The 18,357-nt window shown below is 35.4% G+C and overlaps 1 protein-coding gene across 11 annotated transcripts in view; it reads left to right on the forward strand.

Annotated features, from left to right (window-relative positions):
• Positions 1 to 18,357, forward strand: part of LOC150087831 (bromodomain-containing protein 2-like) — a 676,121-nt gene that overhangs the window by 98,859 nt on the left and 558,905 nt on the right. For 9 of the 11 annotated variants that reach the window (XM_090369219.1, XM_090369215.1, XM_090369216.1 and 6 more), the window contains one exon: positions 8,760 to 8,799. The exons of 1 other annotated variant lie outside the window; for it this stretch is intronic. In XM_090369219.1, coding sequence (XP_090225345.1) covers positions 8,761 to 8,799 — 39 coding nt within the window. In that variant the 5' untranslated portion in view covers position 8,760. Of the gene's footprint in view, positions 1 to 8,759; positions 8,800 to 18,357 lie in introns of those variants that run through there. One more of the 11 variants, XM_090369220.1, reaches the window with a different exon arrangement.

Here is an 18,357-nt window from a genome sequence, read left to right on the forward strand (position 1 = left end):
TGCAGGCAGATATGAAGTTGCTGACTAGTGCAGATGGTCTGCAAGAGTAGCCCATGTTGTCTTGTCAATAATATACAGGAATTTTTCTAGCAGGGATAAGGAGGTGATTATCCCTATGTATAAGGCAATCGTCAGGCCACACTTTGAGTACTGTATAAAGGTCTGGAGGCCTCATTTTAGGAAGGATGTAGAGCTGCTGGAACAAGTGCAGAGAAGGGCAACAAGATTAGTGAATGGAACAAAGGGTTGCTCTTACAAATAAAGGCTTAAGTTTTGCAAATTTCAGTGTCTGGAGACTAGGCACCTGCGAGCGAGGTGATCTGATTGAGGTGTATAAAGCCTTGAATGGTTTGAGCATGCTCAATGCTGATGGGATTTTCCCTCTTGCTCAGAATAATTGCCTGAGAGGGCATAAATTCATATTGAGGAAAGGCAGTTGTAGGGTAGATGTGTGGAAGTTTGCCTTTAGCTAGCAGGTGTGTTTTTTTTTGGCTGATGCTATATAAGCTTGCTTTCTTGCATCATGTGCCTTTACTAATGCTAATGCTATTTTTGCAGTCATCTCGTGTAGTAGTGTAACAGTAAAATTTGCTTTAAGAATCACTGTCTGCTCTTTAATTAAATTATTTAGTTCTTTTTAAAGTTTTGTGACATTTTATTATGCTGCATAGTAATCTGTCAAGAAATCAGTAAGTGTATTTCTTGTGTATGATATCACAAACAGAAACCTGCGTAGAACTAACATTTCATATGTTATAATATTGCATCTTTCTTATTGATGCTATTTATATGTATAGTGGGTTTTGATTGTGTCTAGCCATTGCTTGTTTAGTACATTACCACAAATTGATTTGATTTTATTATTTCTTTATTTTGAAATAACTCAAACCCAAAAACATCCTGATGTTATCTGATTGAGGAGATTAACAAATTGTTTATTTTTAAAGGTGAGCAATGATAATATGCCTTTGTGAGCAATGAACAATATTTGTTTAATTCAAGCACTTTACAACCTGGAATTATAAAATCCAGCTCATTTTACAAATAAATTAACATTTTGCGATCCGTAAACATTAAGAAAGCAATCGCTAGATTGCTTTCTTAATTTCTTAAAGAATTCCATCGACCATTTGTTTTTAAGAATCTGCAAAAAAAGAGGTAAAATTATCTATAAGCTTCTTACAGGACTACCTTGACCCTTTATCTGTTTTTCAACCAGCAAAGTTTAAACTGCTTAGATAATGCAATGATCTTAATTCTCACAACAGAACAAAATTGCTTTTATACCAATTGTTACTTTAAAACAGGTAACTTGCCAAAGAGGTAACCAGGCATTTATTTAAAATATGAGACTGCTATGCCATCTTCTTTCAAGTTCAACTGGTCCCTCATCAGATAGTAGGTGGTCTCTGGTTGCAACATGCAGAAAAAGTTGTGAAGTTGTTCAATGTGAGTGCCATGTGTTATACAAAATCAGTTTTCAAAGTTGCAATACAGTTAAAGCTCTTTGTTTTGTCTCAGTGTTGTCACTAGAGACCACCTGCTATCTGAGTGACCAGTTAGTCATGAATTGACTGTCTATAATAGTCTTATCCATTTTAGTCAAGACAACTTTTTAACAAGAGCAACTTGTTACAAAGGCATGTTTGTTCTGCTGTGAGAATTTTGACCATTGCATTATCAGTGAAGTTTTAAATCTTTGTAGCTGCAAAAACAGATAAAAGGACAGAGTCCTGAAAACAACCTAAAAAAAATTCCCCTAGGCCATATAACTTTAGCTATATTGTAAGTTAGAATTTCTCTCCTTTAGTGCTGTTTCTTATTCAGTAAATTTTATAACTTAGTGGCTAACTGCCCTTAAAACTTAAATTTATGTGCATGATTATACAGCACTTGTTGTATGAGCTGGCCACCAGTTTGATGTCAATTTAGTTTAGAATAGCTGAGAACAAAGAAAAATATCAGTAAGCTAGCAAATGTTTTCTTCATTTATGCTATGATTAATTTCTTCCATACACATTAATATGTATGCTATGGTTAATGTATTGTTAATATGCCATGGTTAGCCTCTTCTATGAACAGTGACACACTGATGTGCACAAAGAATAGATTTAATTTCATAGAACTAAAGATATTTTGATTTTTTGCCATTTATAACTAGCCATACAGCTGATCAGTTGCATGACTAAAGTAAGGAGGAAAGCAACAAGTGGCTTAAGGTCATTCACTTTGCATTCCTACTTCATATTAATGCTGTGGAAGCGAAGGCCAAGTCAGTGACTTTGACCCCATGCTATAGTTATAATAATGGCAAAAACCAAACTGAAATCTTTATTATGTGCACAAAATTGAATTTGTCCACAGTAAAATATTAAAAGCAAAATGCCATGTAAACTGATAGACGGCATCATTATAATAATTATTCCTTAAGGAGAATTATTAATTTTTTTTCTTATTCTCCATTGAGAAAGTATTTTTTTCTCTGAAGCACAACCATTGATATTTTACCACATTTGGTGTATTACCACATTTAATAAATGTGGTAATAAATTGACTGTTTACATTTTAACCCCTAGTACTTTCTTTTAGTCACAGCAGAACAGTTACAGATGTCAATATATTCATTTGTTAGTGTTAATATTTGTTGAAATGTCTCAAAAATCCAGAAAATTTTTAAATTTTTAAATCCAGCACTTCTCATTCCCTGGAGGAACTGGATTTTAAAGAGTTTTCTAAAATAAATTGTAAATATGCGAGTAATACGCATAAATATATAAATTCATGTTATTCTATTCTTTAGAATATGCCTTTAATTGAAGGTCAGGGTTTTATTATTATTATTTTTTTTTATGGAAACCCCAAACACATAAAGGTATCAAAACTTATAGTACTTAGTACCGTGCATGGGTTGAAAGAGAAGTATGGGGGGGGGGGATGTCGGAAGCTTTGCTCTAGAGACTAAACATGGGTTTCACCACTTCAAGCCTCCAATAAGCAAAGTGGTGGTATTGCACCAATCGATGAGAGTCATCTACCCTATATGTTTTATATATGGTACATAAGCTGACCTTAAAATTTTAAATGATTTTTTAGTGCCTTGAAGGTTGTTATATAAACTGGGATAGAGAATATCACAGTTTTATATTGCTTTGGACTGTTATCATAATTTGTGAGATGCTAATTTGCATTTTCTATTGGCAAAAAAGGGTATGGCTGTTAATTTGCAACTAAAATCGTAATTTTATTTTGACTTCTATATGAAATGAAAAAGAATCTCAACAGCTGATAATGTTATTTTGTTTGGTAATTTACACATTCGCTACCAATGACATTTACTAGTAGAACTATTGTAGGCCTGCAGCATCAAATGTAATGATGCTGCAGGCCTCATTAGAGGAAATAAGATTATGCATTGAGCTGATTAATTTTTAGTAATAATAAACAATTGGTGAATTCCAATTGTTAAAATCACATGGGAAAGTGATTGATCAGCAGGTATTTCTAGGCCAATGAAAAAATTATATAGCTACAGCAAAATTTCCTTATGTTGTATATAACTAACAAGTTAGATTGAGTAGATGATAAAATGCTGGATTGCAATGGGTAAAACATGATTAAGTGCAAACCACATGGAGTTCAGTATGATACCTTGTTTTTGTGATCATGTAATCTACAAATCGAGATCTCTCTCTCAAAAACTTTCAACTAAGCAGATCAGAAAATGACAAAGTTAAACTGCAAGGTTCTATATTTTTTAGTTTGCATGACAATAGTATTAAGTTATCACTGGCTGAGTGGATTTCTTACTTTCCATATATTTAGAAAGGTCTAAGTTCAAATCTTATGCAAGAAGAATTTAAGATCTCTTCAAGTGCTAGAACAATCAGTCTCAAGAACCCTCTTCCACCATACTGCACAAAGGCAAACATTCTTAGAGATTACTTTACAGGCAAAATGAGGGAGCACACTGAATTGCTTTGATGTTAATTCATAGAACCCCAACCAGTATTAAAAGAAAAACTGTATACATTTTCAAGTTTTCAGGGTCAAAAGACCAATAAATGCAATAAAACATAATGCCTCTGGGTAGCAGTTGAATTATTTTTTTCCTGCTAGGTGTACTGAATTTTCACACTTTCCTATCAATTGGTTTTCATTTCAAGGTCAGTTTTTTTTGCGCTATGCATCCAATTCAACCTCTGAATTGGATGCATAGCGTATAGAACCTCTGTTTTGCAGTAAACGTGATTATTTTTCCCTCCAAACCTTTCAAGTAGACAACATCTGTGAATACGAGGAGATAATAATGTAAAGCTATAATAAAACCATGATGAAGATCTCTTTAGAGGAAGAAAAAAAGAATAACTATTCTGCTATAGGAATTGATATGCAAAATAAACTTGGTAAAGTACACTTGTGCTCCTGTGTACTAAGACAACTTAAAAATGAAATTAGACTGAAATAAAATAAGGGAGATGACGAAGCACCACCTACCTACCTTCAACATTGCAAACCCATGACTCCTGCCCAAAGAAAAGGTAAGCTCACATATGAATGAGCACCACTTTTTTTGTAAATTAATAAAAATTTAGAGAATTAATAATCCAAAAACACTACTCAAGGGGATTTGCCAGCACTTGGGAACCTCAAAAAGATTGTATTTATGTTAAATGATTGCTGTCCGGCAAATTGCCAGTAGATGTCCCTGTACTATTTGAACAATATAGTAAATAAGAAAGAACTCAAGCTTAAACTAAAACAAGCATGTCATGGCCACTGCCCTCGTATATAGTATTAGTACTGGAAAATGATTCAAGGAAGCAAGCTTATATAGCATCAAAAATAATAATAATAACAAAATATATTCACCTTATCTCTGTCCATCTTAAATAATTTCTCTAATTCTTTTAATTTACTTGTATTTTGTTCCAACAATCATTTACTCTCTGGCTGAAAGCAAATGTTCACATATCTTTTCTACAGCCATCTTTTTAAAGTTATGTCTCCTTCTTGTGTATGTTGTATGAGAAAGAGTTAGAATACTATCATCATTAAGTTTACTCATTGAAAGCCTTAAGCACCTCAAATGATGTGTTCAAGGCTTGTCTTTAAAAAAAGTCCGTGATAGTATACAGTAGTGGCTTCACCACTCTTCACTCATTTTGAGGGATGTGGGTTTGAATATCATCATAGAGAGGAGGAATTTCTAAAGGCCTCCCAATCAAGGCTACGGTTGGCCAATTTCAACTGGAGAGGGTAGGGTTTGTTCTCATAGTTGTTTTGGGTTTGTCACCCTGCACAATATGTAGATGGCCTAAACATACAGTTTGTACAACTGTACAGGCATAATGCACAATGGTGCCATGTGGCAGTAAGTAGCAGATATGTCTAAAAAACAAAACACCAGCTTCACAACAATTTTCCCCAGTATTACACTACTTTCAAACCAAATGGATAATCTACCATTTATTTAATGATGGGACACTGCTATGACAACCCCTTTTCAACATTTTCTGATCCCTCATCAGGCAGTAGGTAGTCTCATTTTAAATAAATGATGGAAAAAAAAATATATTTGTGGTAATACCATTTGTTTCAAAGTAGTTCATTAAATGGGTAAGGCAAAGTTTCTTCTGCTGTTAATGATATATTAATTAGGCAGTTTAAATTCTGCTAGCACAACAAAAATGAATTATGCCTACAGAAGACAATTAACAAAACAGTAACTTATCTGTTTTCACAATTTTATTAGTAATGCCAAAAGCTCATTGAAGCTATGTATTGACATGTGGTATTATGAAAAGAATTTCGGGTTGCTTTTTGTTCATTGCAATTTGTCGCAAAAAAAAGAGGTACTTTCCTCCTAAGCTTTGGTTCGACCTACCAACGATGGCATCTCTTTTGTGATTCTATTTTTAAATACAACTGATCTGAATGACATCCATTTTGAGAGAGAGAAAAAATGCCCATGTAGTTTATTACATTGTTACTGCAGTCACGGCATGAATTTGTCAAGGGACAGTCTTGTCTAACCAATCTGATAGGTTATATTATAATGCAGTGACCAAGAAATTGGATGCAAAAAATAATTTTGATATTATATACTTTTATTTCACGGAAGGCTTTTGATACTGTTGCACATAAAAGACTGCTGTATAAACTGGAGCAATGTAGCATTAAGGGCAAGTTACTACTATGGATAAAGGGATGGTTAAATGGAAGAAGACAGAGTGAAATTATGAATGGGTACTGCTCTTCATGGACTAATGTTGTCAGTGGAGTTCTCCAGGGTTCAGTGCTGAACCCATTGTTGTTTCCAATATTTATTAATGATATTGATGAAGGTATATCAGCCTTAATGTGAACGTTTGCAGATGATACAAAGATTGGCAGGGCGATTAACGAAAGTTTATAATATACGTAAGTTAGTTATAATCCAGTTTAATACAAATATATACTAACAAAATCAGTAGCTTTCGAGACACGTGTCTCTTTGTCAACTGACAAATTAAATACAACAATACAGTGAGCTGAGTGAGGCACGTTAATCATGCGTCATTGTTGTTGCACGGACGTGCGCTGCTTTCTACACCACTGATCGTCCAGCAATAAAACGGTTGTCTCTAGGATGGGATGTAGACGTATGCCTTTCTGGCGATTTAATGCCTTTGAATTGTTTACTATGTTGAGTGACTCTAGCCATAGGCGGTGGTGAAAGTGTCGTGAGTGGTCTACTATTTCAAAGTCGCGTTTGGGGTCAAGATCGTGGTTGGTGGCCCAAAAATGTTCTGCGACCGCGGACTGGTCAGTTTTGGCAAGCCGGATTGCCAAATTAACGTGCCTCATTCAGCTCGTTGTATTTCTATTTAATTTGTCAGTTGACAAAGAGACACTCATCTCGAAAGCTACTGATTTTGTTAGTATATATTTGTATTAAACTGGATTATAACTAACTTACATATATTATAAACTAGGGACCCCAGTACTCCAGGCCCATTCGTTACTAAACGAAAGTAATGACTATGCTACTGCAACAAGGTTTGGAAAAATTAGGTTGATGGGATGAGGTATGGCCGTCGAAGTTTAACATTGACAAATGTAAGGTACTGCATACGAGTAGCAGTAATCTCAGAGTAACTTATCAACTGTGTGGAACTGCACTCAAGGTAGTAGAAAATTAAAATGACCTAGGGGCAATTGTGCAGTCAGATATGAAATTCTCTGAGCAGTGCTGACTTGCTGCCAGGACAGCTCATGGGATTTTATCAATGATACAGAAACTTTGCTAGTAGGCATAAGGAGGTGATTATCCCTTTGCACAAGGCTATGGTTAGGTTGCCTCTAGAGTATTGTATAACAGATCTGGAGATTTCACTTTAGGAAGGATGAAGAGCTGCTGGAATGGGTGCAGAGAAGGGCAACCAGATTGGTGAAGGGTACAAAAGGGTGCTCTTGCCTAGAAAGGCTTCAGTTCTGCAAATTGCAGTGCTTGGAGACTTAGGTACCTGTAGGGCATTCTGGTTGAGGTGTTTAAATCTTTGAATAGATTGACTAAGCTGAATGTGAATGACATTCTTCCTATTGCTGAGACTACACACATGAGGGGACATAAATTTAATTTGACAAAGGATAGTTTCAGGATAGACGTGTGGAAGTCTGCCTTCAGCCAGCAAGTGGTTGATTGTTGGAATAGACTTCCATCTGTTGTTGTGGAAGTGGATGGTTTGAATAAATTCAAGGGAGAGTTAGACAAATTCTTGGAGGGTAAGGATGGTTGAAGTGTTGCGCTTTTTGGCTGATGCAATATAAACTTGCTTTCTTGCACCATTTGCCACTTCTATTCATTCTAATTTTTTCACTGTTGAGGATAATTATTTTCATTATTTGTAAAAAAAATACAGAGCTACTAGGCTCAATAACTTCTATGTTGTAACAATATATTTAAAAGAGTAAGAGATATCCTCAGTTTTTTGCGTAGAATGCTTCCAGTCGATGCTCTCCAAATGTAAACAAATAAAATAAAATAAAATAAATGGATAAAATGATTTTAATGAATTCTCTCACTCACCCAGACATGACCGATCCGATGCACAGTGGAATCGAGAGCCCCAACCCGACCCTGAAACACAACAAACCAACTCAGGAAAAACCATGAGTGCGAGAAGACATTCTGTCAGAATAATTAAAACAGTTAAAATTGGAAATTAATTATTATTTATTATTCAATTATTTATTCTTGTATATGCTTCTCCAATTTTAATTATTCTGACAGAATGTCTTCTTGCACTCATGGTTTTTCCTGAGTTGGTTTGTTGTGTTTAGGGATCGATTTGGGGCTCTCGGCTTTTGATTCTGTTGTGCTTGGGATCAGTCACGCCTCTGTGAGTGAGAGAATTCATTAAAATTATTTTATCCGTTTATTTTATTTGTTTACATTTGGAGAGCATAGACTGGAAGCATTCTATGCAAAAGAATGAGCTAATCTCTTACTCTTTTAAATATTATTTTCATTGTGTGCGTGCGTGCGTGCGTGTGCGTGCGTGCGTGTGTGTGTGTGTGTGTAATTGAAGTATTTTATTTTTTTTTTGGAAAGAATATTGCATGCATATGAATGCATGTAGCAATTATATAAACATTAGTGAATTATATAGTGGTGTGTAGTAAAATATTTCAAATATTTGAAAAATATCTAAGTATTTGTAGTGCAAATAGTCTTGATTTTCCATTGTAATTTTACTATTGTTTTTTTATCTGTGCAGGATGGGTGGTATGCAGGATGATGGTGAACACAGTGATGTAGTAAGTATTCTTAAATAATTTGTTAATAAAATAAGAAAAAGAAAGAAGTTATTACTGTGCAACTTCAATATAACATACCTCTCTGTACAGTAGAGGCCCCACTCATACGGCAGTTTAGGTACCAGACCCCCACCGTAAAGCCAAAATCGCCAAAAAGTGAAACATAGCCTTTTTTTCACTTGTGAATGCATATGAAAGCCTGATAACATGTTTACACTATCATATGCCGTAAACAGACTGAATCACTGACAGTAAATGGTGCCTAACTTGGCTGCTGAGCATGTAATGCTGAAAAAGCAGAACAAGTGGTGAACGTAATGAAAAAGGTCAACCCACTGCAGGATGGAAGACTCCTCAATTCATGTTGAGGGAAATGGACCATAATCTGCCATGCTGATCCAGTGTGGGCTGGCAGATCGACCATATTTAGTAGTCAGGGGCTTGAACCCCAGTCTACTCAAGGAACGTGTGCTACTGCACTTCTACCCACGACCACTCAGCTACGGAACATATTAAACATGGATATAATCGAAAACCAGCATATTAGCGGAATGCCAAAAAGCAGGGCCCTACTGTACTATGATTTCAGGTATTTCGTGGATGTGATGTGTCCCAAAGCAAATGTGAAGAAGGCGCACTATAGCCATAGCAGCTAATGTGCCAATAATCAACCATACCACACTGCAAATGTGAAGAAGACATGTGTTCAAAGAACTAGCAATTGAAACCTTGAAATATATATATATCTGCTTTGTACACTGCTGCCATAAGTTACTATATTTACTTCAATAAATTCAGTATTTATATTTCAGTCTAACTAAAAATTTACTCTGTTATGTGCTGTTGTTTTGTTTAAACAACATCACATAACATCCTTTACTGTAAATTGCATTTAGGATTGCAAACAACATTATGGACTTTGATACAAAAATATACATGAACTGATGAACAACTATTAAAGTTTGTTACTGGCTGCAATCAGCATTCTCCTTGTATTGTTAAGTTTGATGTAGCCCAACCTCATTTTCTGTGGGAAAATGATTTCCAATACTGGCTTTCAGCTTCAATAAATGTATTACTATACTGTATTCTAATAAATATCCATTTATTCCCAGTGTTGCCTTCATAGCCAGAGGAGTTTACAATTTTATTGTAATTGTTTCTATTGCGCTGCTGTACCATCACACTAGTTAATGCATTTTTTGTGGTATCATATGAGCTCATTCTCAGGATACCTCAGTACTTTCAGTGTGTGTGTGTTTTTTTTTTTTTTTTTGAATTTTGCGATTAAATTTATTTAAATTAATTTTTTATGACTTATTTTCCTTTTACAATACATGGCAAACGTGTCTTTCTAAATCAGCAGGGCTGTAATAATGGCCATCAGAAATTAAAATTATATGAAAAGTTGAGAAAGAGTTAAGCATGGTGAAGCAAAATGTATATTTCATAAGCATGGAATTTCAGAAAGATTGACTCACATGTAGATAAATGGGCCTGTTGTACTACATCCCATTGTAGATAAATAGACAAATTCCATGATCCAGTAAAGTTTTAATAATAAACAATAAATGACATGTAGCTTTCAGGGTTAAATGGACCCCTTCTTCAGCAAAATTCTAACACAAAACGTTAGAGACAAATTTAACAGATACAGAGTTGTGCGTGCATGAGATTAAACATTCAACTACTAGGATGCTGCTCATTGTTGTTGCATGGATGTGTGTGGATTTGATGCCAGCATTTATCCAGTTTCAAGATAGTTGCCTCTAAGATAGGGTGTAGCCTTGTGCCCTTGCAGCGATTCATAGTTCTTGAATTGCATGAGATATCCAGAGGCGCTGGCAAAAGTGTCGGGATTCGTCAATCACGTCATAGTCGCGCTTGGGATTAAGGTCATGGGTGGGTTGACCAGAAGTGTTTCGAGATTGCGGATTGGTTAGTTTCACCAAGGGGAATTGACCTGTCGTGCTCTGCAAGGTGGTCTTGAAGACATCTCGAGCTCTCCCCTATGTAGCAGTTGCCACAATCTTTGCCAGCTATGCGGTATACCACACCACTGTGCAGAAGAGGGGCGATCGGAGCCTTCTCGTTAGAAACCAGAGAATGCAAGCTTCTACCGGGTAGTTGCATGCCTTTTATGCGGTATTCCCGGAGGATTTTTGAAATCTGGCTCGACATGCCCGGATAGTCAGGAATGTAGGTGGTAGGTATGTTGTCATGCATTGATGACTGCCTTGGGTGGATTGAGAGCTCCTGTGCCTGCAATAAGCACTTGTCCAATATATGGGTTGGATAGCCACAATTGACCAGGTCCATGAGAATGGACCTGGTCAATTGTGAATAAAAATTGTGAAATCAGTTGTGGGCAAGAGGAATTAAAATTACATTCGTTCATTGGCTCCGTAAAAGATGAAGTAGTCTGCCCAAAAAAAAGAAAGATTAGACTTTGTGGAACCAGCAGTGTGAACTTGTCCAGGTGGCTTCTTTTTTTAACTTCTCCCAGACAAATCACTGGAAATTAAAATTTTAGGTATCCAACAAAGTGAATAATAACTCTGCTGTGCATCAACAGACAGGCAGTAACAAGCTGAAACCATCGTGTATCGGTAAGTCAGTGTTTGGTGTTTCATGCACATCGACACAATCTCTAGCTGTGATTTATAAAAATTGCTCTATTTTTTGGATGATGTGTGATAGTTTTGCCCCATGGTTTGAAAGCAAATTTTTACCATTAGTAAGATGCCTACATTTGCCTTCCAAAATTTTTTGGGGAGAGGGGAGAAGAAAAAGAAAAAAGGCTCTTATTTTTGGATTATTGGCCTAACCATCTTTCAGCTGATGACCTGAAATTGAAAGATAGCAAGGTCAAAATCGTATTTCTGTAAAAGAACACAACTGCACTAATCCAGTTATTCAAGTCTGCAAAGCCTACTGCATTTCCTGGTGTTGTAAACTCTGGGAGAAAGTTATCTTGACAGGAGTTGGAAACTGTTCGGAAAAATGTATCAGAAAAGACGAGATCACATCACAACCTGCAGGTAGCAGCATTTTCGGAACAAGAAACAAAGGCTGTTAGTAATATACTTGGCAATCTTATGTTTTATGTATCTGTCTGCTGGGCATGATTGAGGTGGACAGGGATCCTCCTATTATGTATTGCTTGAGTGAGAAAATAATTGTAGCCTTGGTGAGCAGTGGGAAGGCAGATGACAAATCCAATGTCAATGACATAAGGTAAGGAGTGACTCAGAAGTTAATGTGGCTGATTCCTGTAAAGTAGTGGCACCAGAAATTAACAAAGTACTTGAAAACATTAATGAGGTGATGCTGTGGTTGTAACAGCAGGCTTTGTAGTGAAAATTTTCATTTATTGCACATCTGACCACTATTAAGAACTAACTACAAAAGCACTCATCTGTTCTGTCAAACTTAATTTGATGACTGTTTCAGAAAGCAGGATATATAAAATAAGTACATAACATTATGTACATAACAATATTAGTAGAAGGAATAAAATGTAAAGGGAATGATATTGCCTTTAACACTTCATATCTTTTAATCATTGTATACTTGCAGGAAAGTCAGTTTTAGTGTCATATATACATGACTGGCTTATAATACAGGTGTTCATTTCCCACCACCTCTGATGCCTTATTATTTTAAGATTGCACTGTATTATTAAAAGAAAGTGAGATAAAATATTATTTATATGGTGTTTAAAATGGAAAGTACACAGAAATGCAAGTGTTGAAGTTGTGATTAACATACTCTTCCAAATCAAGAAGTGTTTATCTTCTCTAATTATACTTGAGAGTAAGATTCAACTCTAATGAGGTGGGAAAGCTTTAATGGAGAATAACTGATAATGTCATGCAGTGCCATCATGAACAAAGTTCAGATGGTTGTGTGTGTATTTGCACTCAATAATGGCGTTTCTGATATTGTGTGCATTTCATATGGTATCTATCAAAGAACTTAAAGATGTCAGTACAGCAATACCTCACTTAGCATGGCTTCAAACAGCACGGGGTTTCATTATAACACAGTTTTCAATTAAGTTTGAGTCGAAAATTTACTATACATATTAAAACTCATTCAATAGTTAGACAGGTACTATACATGTATGCTACAGTGACAACTCTATTGTCTACCTTGCACATGTGACAATAGCTCCCTTCAGGCAGGCAGCTGTTCGGTATTCTTAATTCCATCCTGACGAGACAACACGATAGTTTTTCAAACTTTTCATTTCGAAATTTATTTTTTACCCCTTTAAATGTGATTGAAAATATCTACATCTTGGCTAGAAATCGATGTCAAAGAGAACATGCGTTCTGTTTGGCAGCATGTTTTGCCTCATTTGGAAAATGATTTCACTGGTTTTGAATCACAAGTTCAGATAATTTTCGAAGACATTGTGAAGGTTGGAAAAGACTTGAGATTCGAAACTTTGGACACTGCCAATGTATATGACTGAATTGACTTGCGTGCGGCTTAGATGATGCAACTCTCCTTGAAATTGACAAGCAAACTGCATATGCAGAAGAGGAAAACAATTCTGAAGTGGATATCACTGAAGTGCCACCAAAACAGTTTTCAACAGAAGAACTGGAGAAAGGTTTTTTTTTTTTTTTTTTGGGTTGAAATGGCCTGCGAGATATTGGGAGTCAATGACAATACCTGTAATGCTACAGAAGACACAGTGCTACACGATCTGCTGGTAGCGAATAAAAAGAAATGCTGTGCCTGTGTGACCTACCTTTTAACCATACAATTTGCAACTTTAGTGCCTCAGGCCCCATCAGCATAGCAAACAATTGGAATAAAAATACATGTATAATACAAACCAAGAGTAGACGACTTAATACCATATGAATTTCTAGTTAACTTAATAATTTTACAAGTGAAGGTTTTAATTTTCTTCTAAATAAATTTAGCATGTCTGATGAAATTAAGCCATCATCCAAAACGATGCCAAGGTATTTATAAGTTCTTGTTATTTTAATTGTTTCCCTGTTCAGTTTAATATTAGGAGGTATGTTCAAACTTAGATTCCCTTTCAACAGCATATGCTGCATCTTATCAATAGAGATGTTTAGTTTGTGAGTAGAACACTATATATTAAGATCCTCTAAGATATCATTTGCCCTGTTTTCCATATCTAATCTGGAATTTCCTAAAATTAAGATTAGGTCATCAGCGTAAGCAACTGAAGGATGTTGTCTCGATCCACAGAAAGCCACCCATCAAGAACCACATTCCAGCACACAGGGCCCAGAACAGATCCCTGAGGACATCCTCTGGAAACAGACCTTGAGACACAACAAAACAATGAAGAAAACAAAATTTTTAAATCACTAAAGTAATCTGCAAGAAGGCAGTAGATAGGCACAGATATCTCGGCCTCCCTGAACCCTGCCAGGACACTTTGCCACCATACGCTGTCAAAGGCTCCTTTTTTGAAGTCCACAAAGAGGCCGAGGACATACTTTGAATCAGAGTTCTGGATAGAATTTAAGACCAAACAAATAGCATCAACGGTTGATTTTCCATGTGTAAATCCAAATTGATTTTGTGCATTCAAACTTTTGTCCAGTTAATATTTTTGGAATTGGAATGCAATTTCTCTGTTTTTTCCCAGGATCTGCAACATAGCAATAGGTCTATAGGAAGGGTCATTTGGGGGTTTATTTTAGCTTTTAAGGAGGAGCTTCAAACACACCTGCTTCCAGGGCAAAGGGTAAACTCCATCAACTGAGCAAGTATTTGCTTGGTTGATTTGCTTGAAAAGCAAGTATTTGCTTGAAATAATTTGCGGTCAATATATACTAGCTGCCAGTATGTAATTTTACTATAATCTTCCACCTCAACTTTAAATTAGCTGTTGAGCACTTGTAGTAAGTTGACCACCACAGCTGACAGTTTACTTGCATCTTCTCATGAAAAGCACTGTCTAACACACCTTTTCAGTGATTAAAGAAGCCTGTCACATGGTTGTCAGTTTTTACAGCACTGAGAAAAGTGTTTGGTGACTGAGTGGCCAGATTAAAATTTAAGTTATTATTTTTAATGATGCTTGAGCTTGTTACTTTTATCTATGTTGTTTTTGACATTAATGGCATCACCATATTTTCTGTGATTCCTTTGAATCCTAGTATAATTGTCTAGTTTTTTCTAAAATTTAATAAGTTAATTTCCTAAGTATGTGTTTGCCCTTGAAAAGATAATAAAAAAATATCAAATTTTCAGCTTACCCAAAGACTGATTTTCTGGTTATTGTTTTCTCCAATATATTAATACCTGAGGGTAGTACCAACTGTGTGGTACTACACTTAGGGTGGTAGAAAATGAAAAAGATCTAGGAGTAATTGTGCAGTCGATATGAAGTTTTCTGAGTAATGTAGACAGGCTGCTAGAGCAGGTCATGGGGTATTGTCAATGATATACAGGAATTTTGCTAGTAGGGAAAATGAGGTGATTATCCCTTTGTATAAGGCAATGGTCAGGCCACGCCTTGAGTATTGCATACAGGTCTGGAGGCCTCATTTTAGGAAGGATGTAGAGTTGCTAGATGGAGTACAGAGAAGGGCAACAACAACACAGGTGATGGGAACAAAGGGGGGGTGCTCATACCAAGAAAGGCTTAAGTTCTGCAAATTGCAGCATCTGGAGACTAGGCACCTGCAAGGTGATCTGATTGAGGTGTATAAAGCCTTGAATGGTTTGAGCATGCTCAATGCTGATGGGATTCTTCTTCTTGCTGAGAATAATCACCTGAGAGGGCATAAATTCAAATTGAGGAAAGACGGTTGTAGGATAGATGTGCAGAAGTTCGCCTTTAGCCAGCAGGTGGTTGATTGCTGGAACAATGTTCCATCTGTCGTTGTAGAAGTATATAGCTTAAATAGATTTAAGGAGGAACTGGACAAACATTTTAGAGGGAAAGGATGTGTGTGTGTGTGTGTTTTTTTTTTTTTTGGCCGATGCTACATAAGCTCATACATTTACTTTCTTGCATCACATGCCTCCATTACAACTACTACATCAGAATAAAAAAAAAGGGGGGAGGGTCTATTTTATACATGAAGAAAGTGTTATTTATATTTCATTCAAATTGTTCTTTGGTATGTAATGCCCTTCAGGTTGTTCATTATTGTGGGTGTATCATGGAAAAACAAGATTATTGTTGTATTTTGCATGTATTTTGGTAGGCCTGTAAGTCATATGTATATGTCAAATTTCATCTTTTAAAAGCATCTGCAAGTATTTCTATATCTCTAAGTTTTTTTTTTTTTTGTTAATTTAATTTTTTTTATAAGGGGAGAAGTCCTGGAATGCAAACAATAAACACTACTATATAATTGTATGTACATAATATACATATTAAAAAATTTTTAATATACTCTTATTGTATATAATGATGTGTAATTTGTTTTGTGACATGCATCATTACTTATTATTTTGGAAGAAACATTCATAAAGGTTTACAGCTTCCTATTTTACATTAGCATACCTGCTAATGAAAAATAGAATAGGAGGTATCTCAACATTTACTTTGTTATTTGGTGGTTTGATTTTATAGTCAGAGTAGACAGCAAATCGTACATAATTCATTAGGTTCATTATATTAAATGAAAGTTATTCATTGGGTTGGTTCAAAAAATGTTGTGAATTTAAAAATGTGTGCACTAAACTGCTAAGCATTTATTCAGATAGTCTCCTTGGTTATCTCCCTTTCTTTTTTTAGTCCTTTCATAATTTAAGATTAAATAAAAAAAAAAAAAAAACACCTGAACAGCACCTCATTTTCGGAGTTATGAAGAATTATACACATAGTGGTAATTAGTCTTTATAATGTGGCCGAAGATAGAGTTTAGCCTTGCAGCGAACACTTTTTGAAAAGTGTTAAATTTTCCATGAGAGTTGGGAGATTATATTGTGGTCTGAAATGGATTATTTCAGAAAATAAGAATAGGTTGATAATGGTATCTTGAAAATAATTCCATCTCCCATCCAGTGTGTGTTACCTGACTGGCACTGAACTTTGTGAAATTGACTAAAATTTGCAGAATTTGTTTTGGGAAGATTGACTAAAATATGGAAATAGTATGGCATTTTAATTCTGCTGTAGCAGTACCAGTTCAAATTTTGCAACGTACTGTAAAGTTCAGTGTATTTATCTCAGCATCTTCTCCCTCTTGTTACTTGAATTCAAAGTATAATTTTAAATCTGTTTTCTTTTATATTAGCTCTTTAGTATTCTTTACTTGGATGTTTATCCCTAATCCACCAGAGTTTTCTTTTCTTATTCTATGGGTCAAGTGAGTTTTTGTGAAGAGATAAAATAAAACATAATGGAAGAGATTATATAAAGCTAATGTAAGTATTTATCCTGCACTTAGCTTGTGGAAAATAATTGTAATTTTAGAATAATGTTTACGTACAGTGAAAATTTTATATTAAATGTTTTCAAGCTGAAAATATCAATTTGGGAAATTGATTTTTTTTTTTTTTTTTTTTTGGTTATTCTTTCCTGTGCTGATAATACCATTTTTTGTATAATTTTCTTTTAGTTGACAAGTTTGGCTAGTTTTTATTCAGATTACCGAAAGTAACTTCTTTCCTTCTTTTATTAAATTGCGGTCCTTCTAACTGGAATATTATAACATGAGCTATCTTTGCCGAAGAAAAATTTTTTACATACTGGTGGATTTTGTGGCATCTTACAAGTTTCCATAATCTTTCTTCTCTCTCTGTATTCTTGATAAATCACATTGTGGAAGTCACTTTGACCTCCCCCCCCCCTCCTTCCTCACCTTTCCTTGAGTAACTTGTTTCAGGAGTAACTTGTTTCTTTCCAAGGAAATTTTCATCCCCTATCACCCAAACACAGTTCTTTTTTTATAAATTCGAAAAAAATCTGTTGAATAGGGTGAAAATTCACTCTTAAAGTTTATATTATCTTGTATAAGATATTGCAAAACTGCCAGTTGGTTAAGTGAGGTATGGTTTTTGGCATTGGTGTGTATAGTAAGTAGTTAGTCTCTCTGTGGCTACATATGGCCTAAAAATTGACAGAGGGAAAGTTACTGACAGAGAGAGGAAGCTGATAGAAATAACCAGGATTTCCTTCATTGGGAGTAGTAGTAGTAGTGGCATGTGATGCAAGAAAGCAAATGTATGAGCTTATGCAGCATCAGCCAAAAAAAAAAAAAAAAAAAAAAAATCACACCATTACCTCCAAATGCCTGTCCAGTTCCTCCTTAAATTTATTCAACCTATCAACTTCCACAACGACAGATGGAAGTTTGTTCCAGCAATTAACCATCTGCTGGCTTAAGGAAAATTTCCGCACATCTATTCTATATCTGTCTTTTCTTAATTTGAATTTATGCCATGCCCACTTAGATACATAATCTGAACAAGTAGAAGGATCCCATCAGAATTCAGCGTGCTCAACCCATTCAAGGCCTTATATACCTCAATCAGATCACCGTGCAGGTGCCTAGTCTCCAGCTACTGCAATTTGCAGAACTTAAGCCTCTCTTGGTAAGA

The sequence above is a fragment of the Mastigoproctus giganteus genome, chromosome 3 (genome assembly GCF_048544385.1).
Source record: "Mastigoproctus giganteus isolate SK-2022 chromosome 3, ASM4854438v1, whole genome shotgun sequence".
Lineage (NCBI taxonomy): Eukaryota > Metazoa > Arthropoda > Arachnida > Uropygi > Thelyphonidae > Mastigoproctus > Mastigoproctus giganteus.